Below are 15,609 nucleotides of genomic sequence, written 5' to 3' on the forward strand. Positions count from 1 at the left end.
ATCAATGATTCTATTTTTGTTGAGAGATATTTGATATCGATGATGTGGTTTGTCTTTCCAAAGTTATATCCAGCTTCATAAGTTATTCCTTATAAAGCAGATTTGTAATCCACTCACTCTCATGATATCTCTCTCTTTCTTTCTGTTTTCTGTTTTTGTATTACAATGTGACAAGTTTTGAGACAACATTTTGATCCTCGGGGCTATTATAACAACTGTCTAGAATGGCTTTTAGTCTATATATGTTTCATTTGTGTTTGTATGTGTAGATTGAAGATGAAATAATATTTACTTTTGCAACTTGATATTGAATAACTTAATCAAAAGATAAACAAAGTTGTTTTGTGTATTGTTTGTGTGTGGATGAAAGGATTTTCCTAGGTTAACCGGATATATACATATTTTGGAAATAATCTAGACATCAAGAATGAATTCGTTACTGTGTTGAGAAGTTTTGATTTGATGTTTTCAGAGGATTTTTGATAAAGTTTATTTATGGAATATTTCATTAGAAATACAAAATTATTCTTGGGCGTTATTTGATTCAAAGGATTAAGTTGATTCTTAAATTACCTAATATACAAACATATTCGCATTTCGGGTCTTCCAGAAGGCAATCAATTGATTGTCATGTCACTTAGTCTCTAACTATTGGAATAGCATGGCGTTTTTGGCAATACCTTATTTGCCAAGGTATGATAAGTAGTTTAAAAATTATAAGGGAACAGATGAACACATGGACATTCAAATATACCGAGCGCCGCCGACCGTCGAGAGTTTTAACTAATAAGATTTGAGGTTAAAATGGGTGTCAAATAAAAGATAAGTTGACACTGAAAAATAAAAAAATACGATTGCCACTACGAATATGGGAACTACCTACTATGCGGCAACCCTATTTTAAAGGAAAAAAAGGGGTTGTCTGTAAAGCTGATTTACGGAATATAATTTTACGTGATAACATCGTCAGAAAACAGGTTGTGTGCTTTTGTTTAAAATGAGTCAATTGAAGCGTTTACTTATTTCAAACAATCATAATTTACAAGAAAAAGCTAAAAAAGAAAAATACCTTTTTTATTTTCTCATTATTATGTATTATTTTTTTTATTTTAAAAGCTTACCAACAAATTATGCGATTTAAAAGCCAAGTATTTCTTCTTAAGAATAAAATAATTTTTAAATTTTTACAATGCCCAAAAAGATTAAAAATAATTTATGGAAAACAATCATTTTCATCAAAAAAAAAAGCAAAAACAAAAACATGAATTTTTATCTTCTCACGTCATTAATTCCATTTTTTTCCCTAACAACCAATACAACATTTTATACCATCTGAAAGCTTATTGTCTTAGCTCAAAACATATATATCGATCAGGTCTATGAGACATTTACAAAAAGAGCTAGAACTCGATCAAATTTCACGCTATTTTATCAATTTTTTTCAATGACAACCTATAAAAAAATTATACCATGTAAAAGCTTATTGTTTCACCTTTATATGACCATATGACGCTTCAATCATATTTCTGCGATGCTTACAAGAGGAGTAAGAGTTTTTTAAAATCAACCATGTCGAAATTCCAGACTGAGATTACGGTACTTCCCACACTGGTGGCTGTTCATGATCAACAGATCTCCACTGGTGTTTTGAGGTTTTTCGCAAGTTTTTTGATTTAACATTGTGTAGCTTGTAGTTAGTGTACCGTTATGTGTGATATACCAAATGAAAGGTAATTAAATAATAAAATGTCAGGATGCTCATAAAAGTCTAATAAAATTTCTATCTACTCGCTAGATCAAAATTTATAACCTGTTGAATTTGAAAATTTTATTTTACCGTTATCTCAAAATTGTGTTTACAAAAATGATTGAAATTTTTTAAACATATAGTCCTGGTTATGATCTATCATTGCTCTGTATACTTTATTTCTCTAACTGTTGAAAAAAAGATAAAAATCAAAAACAATGAAAATCGATTGAAAACGGTCAAAAAAACTGTTTTTTAAAAACTTGTTTCTTCCGTTATTCAGTCAAAAATCAATCAATCACTTCAATTTTTTGCACATGTATGCGTATAGCTAAGCAAAAAATCAAAAACTACCCAAAAATACCCCTAAAAAACAAGGTGTTTTTCAAAAAATCATATTTCGACACGCAGTGTTGGAAAAAAATCAGTTTCAAACGCCTAAATTTTTCCCTTATATTTCACCTGGCATCTTTAGAATTGCCACAAAAAAATTTCCTTTACCCAAAATCATCATTTTGTCATAGTCCCAACACGTGTACAACATGCAAACAAAACGTAATAGCTTAGTTCCAAAATTTTTTAGAATTTTTTCTTAAATGCAGTTATTCTTAAATTAGTCTCATCTATCTATAGCAAAAAAATCAATTCTCTACAACTTCGCGTTTAGATTTTAGCCTACATTTCATCTTTCCGTTCTACCCCTGTTTACCCTATTAAATGACGGAATTTTTAAAAATCCTTCAATTGGGTTAAGCTTTAGGTTATTATCTTTCAAATAAGCTATAAAAGATTTTTGTATCTCTAATAGTTTATTTTTAATTTTGAATTGAAATTTTTTGCGGCACTGACGTTAGAAAATGGAGTCACTTTTTTTGTAGTGGCTGCCATGGTTCATCGATTTATCACGTCAAAAAATTGTTACTTAACTAATACTGTAGTTTGGTCAAATAAGAAAATTTAAACAAAAGCTTAAATAGTGAAGAAAATAAACAAAATAACATACAAATATGGCAACCCTATATCAAATGAAAAAAAAACAAAACATTGCAAAAAATTTCTTTGAACAAAATAATGAAATTTTGTATACACTTTACCTAAGTATCAGTGTGTCTTTCTTTTAAATTTCAATGACATGTAGGTACTCAACAACACTATACACAAATGCTCTGCTCTTTCAAAAATTATACACTTTGGGTGAAAAAGTGTTTTTTAGCATTTGCGTTGATATTCCGAGTTCTTTTTCCAATTTTAAAAATGCACTCGACATTTTTTAGAAAGAAGAGAGTGTCAGCTAAAGTTTGTTGTATAGTTTCAGGCTTTTAGTGTATAAAAAAAAATACCTACTGTTTTGTTCAAAGAAAAATTTTTTGCAGTGTTTGAATCATTTGAATATAGAGGTTTGCACACTTGTAAGCTTATTACTAATTCACTGGTCAACAAAATTGAACTTTTTTTGCCACAAGAACCAGAACATAGTTTTCTAGAGGTTTTTGATGTGCTGAACTCGAATCTGAAGTGAGAAAAATTTGATTGGCCTCCGTTTTTGAAATAGATTAGATTTTTTTTTTAGATTAGAATTGATTTTATTCATAATAATTAATAAAATTAATATAACATTTTAATATAAAACAAATGGCCTCCGTCAAACGTCATTTTGGCTGTTTTAAAGAATCCGGTTTTAAGTGGGGTAATTTATTATAACCAAATTTGTAACGATGTAAATAAGAACAGATAATCTTCTTTACAAAACTGTTTAATTTTTCCCAATATCTCTTTTATAAGTTCATAAGCCAAACTAAACTTAATCTAAAGTTTAAGTCACTGGTCACATAAATTTTTTCTACAAAAAACAAAATATACTTTTCTAGAGATTTTTGGGTTTCTGAACTCGAATCCGCAATCAGAAAAATTCTATTAGCCTCCGTTCCTTAAATATAGCCGTTATAACAAAACTTTTTTTTACATTTTATAACGGTAATATTTCAAGAACGAAGAACGAAGAACAAAATTTTTCTGATTACGGTTCAGCAACCCAAAAATCTCTAGAAAAGTATATTTTGGTTCTTTTGGTAAAAAAAAAGTTTAATTTGTTTGGCCAGTGCTGTTTCTGAGTCAAAGACCGCTACTTAAATTTTAAATATCTTGGGCAGTAAAAGAGATATCGGAAAGATTAAAACATTTTTTGGAAGAACAAAACCAGTTCTTATAGACACAGTTACAAAATTTTTCATAAGGAATTACCCCACATAAAAACATAACCTCGAAAACAGCTAAAATAAATTAATAACGGTAATATTTCAAAAATTTAGGCCAATAAAAATTTTCTGACTTCAGATTCGAGTTTAACATATCAAAAGTCTATAGAAAAGTATATGTTAGTTCTTGTGGCAAAAACCTTGTTGACCAGTGTTACCTAATTAATTATTTTATTAATTTTGTTCAATATAGGCTTTTGTTTGGCATTTAAAAAAAGTTATTATCTGATCAAACAACAAAGATATGACGGTATTAGTTATGTGACAATTTTTAATTTAAAAAAAGGGTTGACAGGTTGCCACATAGAAGGTCCTATTTTAGAACCCTGTTTTTTGTTCAGTTTCAGTATCAACTTAATTTTCATTTGACACCAATTTTAATCTCTTACCTTATGAGCTCAGTAATTCAACGGTCACCTCTCCGACTATTTGAGAGCTTAAATTTTATAAGCTGTTAGAGGATAGAATCTATAAACCTTATAAATTCCTAGTATTTTTGTAGTTGTAATGATGACATGGCCTTTTTTATAATCGTCCATGTTTATATGCGTAGGAAAAATAAAATGCACGGCTGGGTCGCACGAACTTGCTTTATAATTTTGGAAATATCAGGTACAAAAAAAAAAAAAAACAAAATCTGAAATCAAATTGACCTCCAACATAAGTATGCAGTTTTGATTGATATATCAACATGCATTTTTAGAAAAAAAAAAATTTCAAAATCTTTAGAGCCGTTTTTAAAAAAAAAAACTAATTTTTTGGAAAAAAAGTTTAAAAATAAAATTGGTATGCCATTTTGTAAAAATCACTAATAAACATCTAAAAACAAAATTTCAAAATAATTCAATGTCCCGTTTTCGAAAATTTGATTTTTCAAAAAAAAAAATTTCTAAATTTTTTTAAAAATCCAAAAATTATTTTTTTCGAAATTTTATTTTTGGCTTATATTAAAATTATATAAATGTTTTTTTTTTTACAAAAAGTTTCGAATAAGCAGTTTCGGAGCAAATCGGATTTAAAAAAAAAAAAAAAAAAACGGTTCTATGGCAAGTACCGTTAATAATGATTTTTAAAAATAAATTTTTCCATTAGAAGATAGACCTTGTCTTTAAACTTCTAATTGAATTTTTTAAACAAAATCGTTGGAGCCGTTTAGGCTGTAGCTTCGTTTACAGACAGACAGACGGACTTCCGGGACCCACTTTTTTGGCATTCCCTATCATCGTAATGTCATGGAAAAATATTATCTCAATTTTTTTTTTTTTGTATATCGCAAGTAAAAAAAAAACATGGTTGTGTTTTTTGTTATCGATTAAACTTGCATCCGCATTAAACTTTTCTCATAACTGTGTTCAGATGTTTTTTTTTTTTCTTGTTTTGTCCCGCAATAACATTGGATAATATAAAAAGAAATATCTCTTGGATAATATTTAAGCCCATGTTTATCCAATCCACGTTTCTCGACAAGAATCAAACATAGCATAACATCATGCAAGAGGTCGATTTTATTCTTCTTCTCTATAAATAAAACCCAGACAAACATCACAAGTTCTCTTGTTAGAAAGAACAAACAAACAAAAAACAACTCTGTGGCAAAAGGCGTGTTCGCCCAAAGTTCCAAGATAATGTATAGGTACCTCTGAGCTCTAAGATACGGTTAAGGTGTTGAACTTATATTTTATATACATCGAGAAAAAGATGATACAGTTAGATAATTATTATTACCCAAGTATTTGCCACCTAGAGCTGCAGTCTTAGTCGTCGTAGTAGTACAACCAGGTAAATCAAATTAATGATGCACACGTTGCGCGAATGCCTAGTGGCAACACCATCATCTGCACTCTCGAATGGATCCCTGGGATTTGGTATTCCTATGTGTATTGCATATAAATAATTGCAGCAGCAAGTAGAATAGAGGTAAACTTCTCAAGCTGATGCGGTTTTCGAATTGGATCAGAGATTGGAGCAAATCTTCATGCCCCACAGAAGAGGAGGATAGGTGTGTTGAATCTTTATTTATATACACACTCTATATTTTGAAAAAAAAAAAAAAGATAACCAAGGTCACGAAATGGGGAAGTGCAAATTTATGTACACAAGACACAATTTTAGAAGAGTGAGAGAGGAAAGTATGAAGAAACAACTCATGATGATTTGTAGAATTTTTTCTGTGCCATCAGACAAAAGAAAAAAAAAATGCAAAATAATGACAAACCACAAAATTACGTGAGGAATTTTTTAAAACAAACTTATATACCGTTTGGAGTGCTCAATGTTCCCTTGAAATAAAGTCATGATAAATTTTTGATAAAAAAAAGGACACAATGAAAGTTAATTGTAAAAGAATTTATTTTGGCTTTCCATTTTCTGTAATTAAAATAAGGAGTAGTTTTTTTTTTTTTTGGTTTTTGGGTGGCTGATTTTGAAGGAAGTTTTAATTTATTAATTTATATCCATAGAACAAATAAAAACGAAAAATTATACAATTTTAAGAATGCAAAAATTCACTTTGAGTAGCCATGGTTTTTCTTTAGTTTCTTAATTCATTTGAAATAGTAATTTACTGAAATATGATTAAAATTTTTGTATCTGTCAAAAGTCACACTAGCTTCGATTAAACTTGTATAAAACTTTATTAAGACTTGGTGAAAAGAACTACACTAGCCCAAAAAAATTAAGGGAACACAAAAAAAAAATGTGATTAAAAAATTATCGTATCATGACAAAACAAAAAGCATGTGAAAGCTACATTTTATTCAAAATGTAACTTTTTTTTGAAAACTTTTAATTTGCTTTGGTTTATCTAAAATTTAAACAGTATAGGTATTTATTAATAAAATGTTAAAAAAAAAAACAGGTTGTCTGTAAAGCCGGTTTACGGACGATGATTTTACGTGATAACGTCGTCAGAAAACAGGTTTTGTGCTTTTGTTTAAAATGAGTCAATTGAAGTGTTTACTTATTTCAAAAAATCATAAAAATCATAAAAATAAAAAAAAAAATACCTTTTTTATTTTCTCATTAGATTAATTTTTTTATTTTAAAAGCTAACAAAAAAAATTATGCAATTTAAAAGCCAAGTATTTCGTCTTAAGAATAAAATCATTTTTAAATTTTTACAGTGCGCAAAAAGTATAAAAATAATTTATTGAAAACAATCATTTTCATCAAAAAAAAAAGCAAAAAAAAACATGAATTTTTATCTTCTCACGTCATTAATGCCATTTTTTCCCTAACAACCTATACAAAATTTTATACCATCTGAAAGCTTATTGTCTTAGCTCAAAATATATATAAATCGATCAGGTCTATGAGACATCTACAAAAAGAGCTAGGATTTTTTTGAACTCGATCAAATTTCATTACAAAAAGCAAAAAAAAAATTTATTTTTATGTTCTCACGCTATGGAATCAATTTTTTTGTTTGACAACCTATACAAAATTTTATACAATGTGAAAGCTTATTATTTCACCTTTCATATAACGTATTAATCTCAATTCAAAGATGTCTACAAGAGAAGTTAGAATTTTTTTAAAGTCAACCATGTCGAATTTCCAGACTGAGATTACGGTACTTCCCACACTGGTGGCTGTTCGGGGGGCAACATATCTCCACTGGTGTTTTGAGGTTTTTCGCAAGTTTCTTGATCACACATAACATTGTTATGTTATGTGTGATTTACCAAATGAAAGGTAATTGTAAAAGTTTAATAAAATTTCTATCTTGGTCAAAAGTTATAACCTGTTGAATTCTAAAATTTTATTTTACCGTTATCTCAAAATTGTGTTTACGAAAATGATTGAAACTTCGCACACATTTATTCGTGGTCATGGTCTATCATTACTCCACATACTTTATTCCTGTATCTATTAAAGAAAAAAAGATAAAAATAAAAAACGATTAAAATCGGTAAAAAAACGTGTTTTTTAAAAACTTGTTTCTTCCGTTATTCAGTCAAAACTCAGTAAACGATTCCAATTTTTTGCACATGTATGCATAAGGCAAAAACCTACATGTCCTATAAGTTTGAGATTTTTTGAACGCTAAAAATCAAAAACTATCCAAAAATACCCCTAAAAAACAAGGTGTTTTTCAAAAATTCATAATTCAAAACGCAGAGTGTTGGAAAAAAATCCGTATCAGACGTCTAATTTTTTTTTCTCATCTTTCACCTGGCACCTTTAGAATTTTCAAAAAAAATTTCCCCTACCCAAAATCATCATTTTGTCATAGCCCCAACAAGTGTCAACGTTCAAACAAAACGTTATAGCTTAGTTTCAAATTTTTTTAGAATTTTTTCTTAAATGCAGTTATTCTTAAATTAGTCTCATCTATCTATAGCAAAAAAAAAATCAACTCTCTGCAACTTCGCGTTTAGATTTTAGCCCAAACTTCATCTTTCGGTTTTACCCCTGTTTACCTTATTAAATGACGGAATTTTTAAAAATCCTTCATTTGGATTAAGCTTTAAGTTATTATCTTTCAAATAAGCTATAGAAGATTTTTATGTCTGTAGTAGTTTTTTTTTTATTTTAAATTTAAATTTTTGCCGCACTGCGAAAGTGCGAGAGTGTAACGTTAGAAAATGGCGTCACTTTTTTTGTGGTGGCTGTCATGGTTCATCGATTTATAAGACGTTATCACGTCAAAAACTCAAAAGAATTTGATTTTGCTCATAAAAAAGTGATTGAAAGTAAGTCATTTACAGCTGCAAAAAAGTGGTGTTTTATTTCATCTCAAAAGTTCAAACTCTCACAACAGAAAAACTCCTTTTTTAAATTGATTTCAAATGTAAGAAAACATTTTTTTTAACAAAGTGAACATAATTTCTTTTGTAGAGAATTAAATGAAATTTTCAAAAGTATAATTAAATATTCTGTAAAGTGATATATTGATAGTCAAAGTCAAAAGTATGTTTTTTGGTTTAATAGCTGATATTCCAGTCTAAAAGAAATCGTGGAATTTTGAAACAAAAAGAATCTTGAAGCCAAACAAATAGCCTTTTTAAAAATAATAATAATCATTTTATCACAAAAAATTTTCCCATTTTTTTTTTTTAAGTAAATTTTTTACTGCGATATCGAAAATCACAAAAAAAAATTTTTTTTTGTTCCCTGAATTTTTTGGGCTAGTGTATAACTTGAGTAACGTTTTTCTGTTTCAATGGAAGAAAACTTTACCGAAATATTACTGAAGTTAAAACGAAGCTTCGTAAGTGCATGCTGAAAACCGATGAAAAAATGAACTATGAATAGAAAATTATGAAGTCTAGATTTTTAGCAAAAAGTTCTGAATGTCATATTAAAAAAAAAAAATACTTAAACTAAAATATCACATAAATAGTGTTTTTTCGAGGTTCCAAATTCGATATCTCAAAACCTTTAACGTTAGAAAAATTTTGATACTAGATCCGAATTCAGAAGATCAAAGTCTATTAGAAAAGTTTAACTTTGTTTTTATGACCAAATCAGGCTCACCAATATTGTCATTTACGGATAAGTCGATCTAAAAAAATCGTATTTTTTTCTTTTTTGTAAGAAATTCGACGTATATTAAAAAATAAATATTTAATGTATCCATCTTGTATTGACTTTTTTTTTCAATGTAGAAATTGCAAAATACTTTTATTTGTAATAAAATTTTTACATTCAATGCAAATATTTTTCACTTGTAATAACATTTATTTTAATGCAGTTTTTTTTTTCAGTTGCAATAATTATTTTTTTTTTTTTTATTTTTTACAAAAAGCAAATGTATTAAAAATATATTTTTGAGGTTATAATAAAAAATTATTGAATAAAACTTTTAGATTTTTTTTTCATCTACAACTGTTGCATATAACTTTTTTCAATAGGAGGTCAGAAACAAATTTTTAGAAATGTACATAGGTACCTAAAACTCTAAAAATTTCTAACAATTTTCTTTTTTCTTATCTTTTTAGTGTTTCAACATTACATCTTTCATCAAAACTTCTGATGGGCTGAATATCCACCCTAAGGTACCGCCCATCACAACACAAACCTGCTCTCAAATGATATTTCCAATGAAAGACTGATTACAAAAAAAAAAAAAAAAAAAAAAACACCCTTTACCAACAATCCATTAAAAAAACAAAGAAAAACAAAATAATCAATTATTTGCATATTAACATGTCCTGTGGACTGCAGGCAATGTGCAACAACAACAACAATAGCTTACACCTCGCCATGATGGATCAAGATCCAAAAGATCTTGAAGCCGCCCAGCTAATCATAGAAGAACTTCGAGCAAAATGTCGATTTCAAACCGAACACATAATGAAATGGAAGAAGGCTTATGCTATTCAGGTAAGATTCGTTCATCAATCTTCCTCACCTTTTATATACCTAATTTTTAATTTTCATTAGATCCAACAACATTATCGATACCAGAAGGAAAAAACCGAACAAATGAACGGCCTAACCAGTCAGTTACTCCTCCTCGAATCGCGGCTGAAACGAAAGCAAAAACAAATTGCCGGCATCATCTGTCATCGAGAATTGACAATCTTACGTCAACAAAAAATTATTGACACCCTGTCAAGTCGTTTGGTCGATCATGGTCTCGACACTCTAGATCCTAGCTACACTGACTTTGACTCCCTGAATGACTCCGATTCAGCGGTAGTCCTGGAGGATATCGATTCCGATTGTAATTCATCGTTTTCGATGCGAAGAAAAGGTAGTTGCGGTGACGTCACGGTAGTTCGTTCCATATCCGATGCTATCGAAACGAATATGAATAAATACGGTGGCGCCAGACGTAGCAATTGTTTCCTTCGGCGTCCTGACATTCTCGAAACTGTTTATAGTGTCGAAGAAGATCCTGAACCCCAACAAACCGATGTTGCCGAAAAGCGTGATAAGTTTAAAAATCGTTCGGAAAAGGCTGTTTTAGTGAGTTCGCTCGAGGGGCAATTAGATGAGGCTAGCAAACAGGGCCATCACACCAAAGATACATCATCGTCATCTGGCATTTTGCCAACGACAGCTTCAAGTGCTGCCAAAGCATGCCGAAGTGATTCAAGTGATAACAATTCAATCAATGCAGCAGCAACGTCATCATCGTCATCTGGTGCCACAAATTCAGCTGGTTATAATGTCAATGGAGTCAAACAGTCCCAAGTGACGAATTTCAATCGAGTTATGTCAAATCATCGATCTGTCACCAAACCTAAAGATGTCAAATATAAAAGAATCAATAAGGCGAAATCGAAGAGTCTCGAAGAGTTACGGGGACGTTTAAAACATTGGGTAGAACGGGGAAGTGTCATGGATCCAACTGGAATTGGTGGTTTGACAGATAATATGCCGCAAACAGCACAGAGTTATGCGTGACACTTGGGGAAGCTTATCGAACGCATCCGGCCGTCATCGCCATCAACTGCGGCAGCTGTTGTTGCGCTGAATCCTGCCGCCGCTAAAGGCAATAACGGTCGGGGGCGATTTAGTTTTTAGTTATGGGTTTTTATTATAATATTTTATTAATGTGATCTTGAGATTTTTTTTTTTTAATTTAAAATAAAAAAAAAAAAAATAAATAAAGTTTCCTTAGTAGGATAGTTTTAATTTTAATTTTAAAAATAATTTGTGATAAAATTATTTAGTTTTTTTTTTTTTTAGTTTTTTGGAAATTTGTAAATATTTTCTTATATTTATCTAATTTCTTGTTTGGTTTTATAAAAAAAATCCTCTTCAAAACATATCGTCGTCAAAATCAATTACATAAAAAATTTAACTTAAAACTTAGTTAGTCTACAGTGAAAAAAACAAAAACTTTTATAAAAATAAAACGAAATTTTGGAATGTATTAAAAAATCATAATAACAACAATAAAAAGCATGTAAATAAGCCTTGAAATAATTAAAAACAAAAATAAATAAAAAATAAAATATAGAAAAAATAACAATAAAATAAATTTTAACTATAAATAAACTTTAAATAAAAAAAAAAAATTATATATTTAACACTTTTTATGTGCACTAACTTGAGCCGTATGAATTTGTACAACTTACTGAGAAAAGAAAAAAATAAATATTTTAGAACAAAAGAAAATATATATGTATTAATTGTATATATGTATGAAAAAATGTATACACTTAAAAAAAAAAAATAGAAAACAAAACAATCAGTTAGTGATGCTTTGTACCATTTTTTATACAAGAGAAAACAAAACAAAAAAATATTAAATGTCCTTTTTGTGATCAGAGGTAAAAAAATGAATTAAAATTATGTTTATAAATAAAAGTATTAAACTAAAATTAAAAAAAAAAAAAAAATAAATAAATTACATAGAAATGTACCTACAGAGCATTCAAAAGTGTCAAAGTACCTTGAATTATATTACCTAAAAATGTAGAAATTTAAATTTAAGAACTTCATTGTGTATTTATTGTGGATACATTTACATAAGATTTGAGTAAGAAAAAAACTTTTTTTCCTTTTTGGTCTAGATACGACAGCTTATTTTTTTTTTTTTTTCTTTTTTTTTTTTTTGAAGGCATAAATACAATTTGAGAAGGCTTGAATGCCTGCACGGAACTCAAAAAGAATGGCAATCATAATTTTTCTAGTTAGAAGCTTTTCAGAAAACATACATTTTTGAATCTATCGCTGAAAGACAAACTGAATTTTTAATAAATGGAAGCGATGCTTTGTAATTTTTCCTATGCCTGAAGACTTCTTTCTTGAATATGCGATCAATAGAACTAGAGTTATAAGCTTCCAAACAAACAATTTTGACTTAATTTTGAACCAAAGTAGGAAATATGAAACAAAAATAATAATCGATGTTTTTTTTGAACGGCGGCCATAACTTTCGTTCTTTTGGTCTGGCACTAAAGAAAAAATTTTGGAACGTTTTCATTTAAGCAAACTTTTTCACATCAAAATGTGCACAATTTTTTTGTTATGGATTTCAAAAATTTTGTAAACGTTGTTTTAAATTTTCTTTTACTTTTTTTTTCATCAAAAATGTACCCGTAGAGGTCCCAATTTTAAGACCTTGTTTATTCTACATAATCTTAATAAATCTTCTTGTACATCAATTTTAAAAAGAAGACAACTCAAATGAGCGCAAATATTAATGAAATTTGTTGTTGTTATAACCTATGGAGGTCCTAATTATAAAACTTTTTTTCAGAATTGAGACTTTCCAACCTAAACAAATGTTCAGAAATTTAAACGAAATTCATTTTCATTGTTTCATTTCACGTGTTACTCTATAAATGATTAGAGAAACACAGAAAATTGTAACCACCAACTTGTTTTTTTCTGAGGTCCTAGACTTAAGGCTTTTTTTTTTTGGAAAACAAATTTTATCCAATAGATACAATACAAAAAAAAATATTTACTTTCACCTGCAGAGGTCCTAGTAGTAAAATTTGCTATAAAATATAAATCTGAATCCACTCAGAATTCAAAAACCTTAGCTTACAACTTGTAGGGTCTTAATTGAATACTATTGGAATTTTATTTTTTTTCAACATTTTCTAAACTTTTCTTGAAAAATTGGTCAAAAATACAACAATTTGTCATCGTTTACCTGAAATTCCAAATTCGTTGTCATTTGCCTTAAAGGGTCCTAATCTTTCAAAATAAACTAGCAATGAACTGACTTGCTAATGGTTATTATTACAACTATTTATTAACTTTGAGTTTCACTTAAAATATTGCGATTTTAAATTGCCATTCAATTGAAATTAAAAAAAGTCTTTGAAAAACCCCCTTTTTACTGAAAATATATTGACACAACCATTAAATATTTTTCGCTTAAAAATTAAAAAAAAAAACAATACCCCTTAACCAACACACTCTAGAATACAAAAATAAAAAACAATCAAGATATAAATAATAAACTACTCTTACTCTTACATATGGAAACTATACAGGTTTATGTTCTCTATTGAATTATTTATGGTACAATTCTTTCAAAGAAAAGAAAACAAAACAATAAAAATATTTTAATAAAATAAAAAAAAAAATGTACAATCAAATTAATAAAAATAATAATAAAAAAAACTACCTTCCTATTATTAGAGAAAACCTATTCAATAAAAACAAAACAAAAAATACCAAAATAAATGTATTTTGTTACTTCCCCTTTACAAAAATAAAGAAATTTTTTATTTTGTATTACAAAAATTACCCAGTAGACTAACTATAAAAAAATATAAAAATTCTCAATTTATTCCTAAATAACAAACAAAAAAATAATAATAAAATTATTAAATTAAAAATTAATATTTATAATTTTGTAAATATGTACACCAAACAAATGATGTGTGTGTACAAAAAAAAAAATCAATTATAATTTTTATTAAAAAAAATATTAACGTTATATAAAAAAAAAAGAATTAAAAAAAAATAGCATTAAACAAAGCGGAAAATTCTGAAACTACTTTTTAGCGAAACAAAAGGTAAATTGGCACACAGAAAAAAAAATAAAACAAAAAAAAAAGCAAAGAAAAAAATAAATGTGTATATAAATGTGTTAAACAATTACATTAAAGCTGAAGTAGACATAAAATTAAATAGAGACAACAAAAAAATAAAAAGTAGTTAGATAGAAGAATGAGAAAAATTTATTAATTTCAATATAATTCATCATCATTTATTTCAAAAAATAAATAAAAAATTCATCATTAATTTTCATTCTTATTAAGAAAAAAAATTATAATAATACTAAACTTAATAACAAGAAAAAAATACTATGTAATTTTATTTGTGTGTGATGTATATTTATATAAGAAATATTAAATAAAAAAATAATAGAATTTAAATTGATTAACGCTGATGTAATTATTGAGTGAAATAAAAAAATCGAGTATATTTATAATTAAATTTTTTTCCTTAGCATTTTTAAGAATGTACCTATATATTAACTTACTAGATATGAAAATTATATATATATGAAAATAAAAATAAATAAATAAGAAAAGAAAAGAAAAAACTCTCTTAAAAATCTGTATAAAAATAAATAATATTAATAATTATTTCTACTTGTAAGCTTTAAACTATAAAGTAAAGAAAATAAAAAAAAAAAAAACATGGAAAATAAATATTTTATTCTGTAATAAAATTTATGTGAGACTTAACATAAAACTTAAAAGGTTATTTTTTTTAATTATTTAGCAGCAGAAAAAAAGTAACAGATTTCTCTCCATGTATCATTGAATCAGTTTTAAGAACATAAAACAGTCTAAAACACGAATACTTGGCAACCATACAAATGCTAAGACACTTATCTTTAACGAATGTAAGGAAAAGAAAGAAGAAAAATATTTATGTGGTTGGAAATATCTCACGAACCAGACCTCCAAAAAACTTTTGGTTTTGAGTTATTAATAGTGCTAAAAGAGACCTTTCTTGATGTCTCACTTGATGCACTTTTTGTCGGCATACTCAAAAATCTGAAGAAAAAAAAAATTGTTAATTAGTGTCTCAAAACAAGTTAATTTGCATTTTTAAGGCCATAGGTCTTATAGAAACATAGTTAAAAATTTAAAATTTAAAACTAGTATTACAATTTAAAAAAAAAATTATCAAGGTACTATGATGGAGAAAATGCAAAAAAAAAAAGATTTTCGT

The 15,609-nt window shown here is 27.7% G+C and overlaps 1 protein-coding gene across 3 annotated transcripts in view; it reads left to right on the plus strand.

The window, feature by feature from the left end:
* LOC129917023 (uncharacterized) overlaps nt 1–11,885 on the plus strand; it is a 135,025-nt gene extending 123,140 nt beyond the window's left edge. For all 3 annotated transcript variants that reach the window (XM_055997327.1, XM_055997325.1, XM_055997326.1), the window contains 2 exons: nt 9,945–10,329; nt 10,390–11,885. In XM_055997327.1, the coding sequence (XP_055853302.1) occupies nt 10,153–10,329; nt 10,390–11,358 (1,146 nt within the window). In that variant the 5' untranslated portion in view covers nt 9,945–10,152 and the 3' untranslated portion in view covers nt 11,359–11,885. The remainder of the gene's footprint in view (nt 1–9,944; nt 10,330–10,389) is intronic.
* The last annotated feature ends 3,724 nt before the right edge of the window (nt 11,886–15,609 follow it).

This window comes from Episyrphus balteatus, chromosome 3, assembly GCF_945859705.1.
Source record: "Episyrphus balteatus chromosome 3, idEpiBalt1.1, whole genome shotgun sequence".
In the NCBI taxonomy this organism is placed as follows: Eukaryota; Metazoa; Arthropoda; class Insecta; order Diptera; family Syrphidae; genus Episyrphus; species Episyrphus balteatus.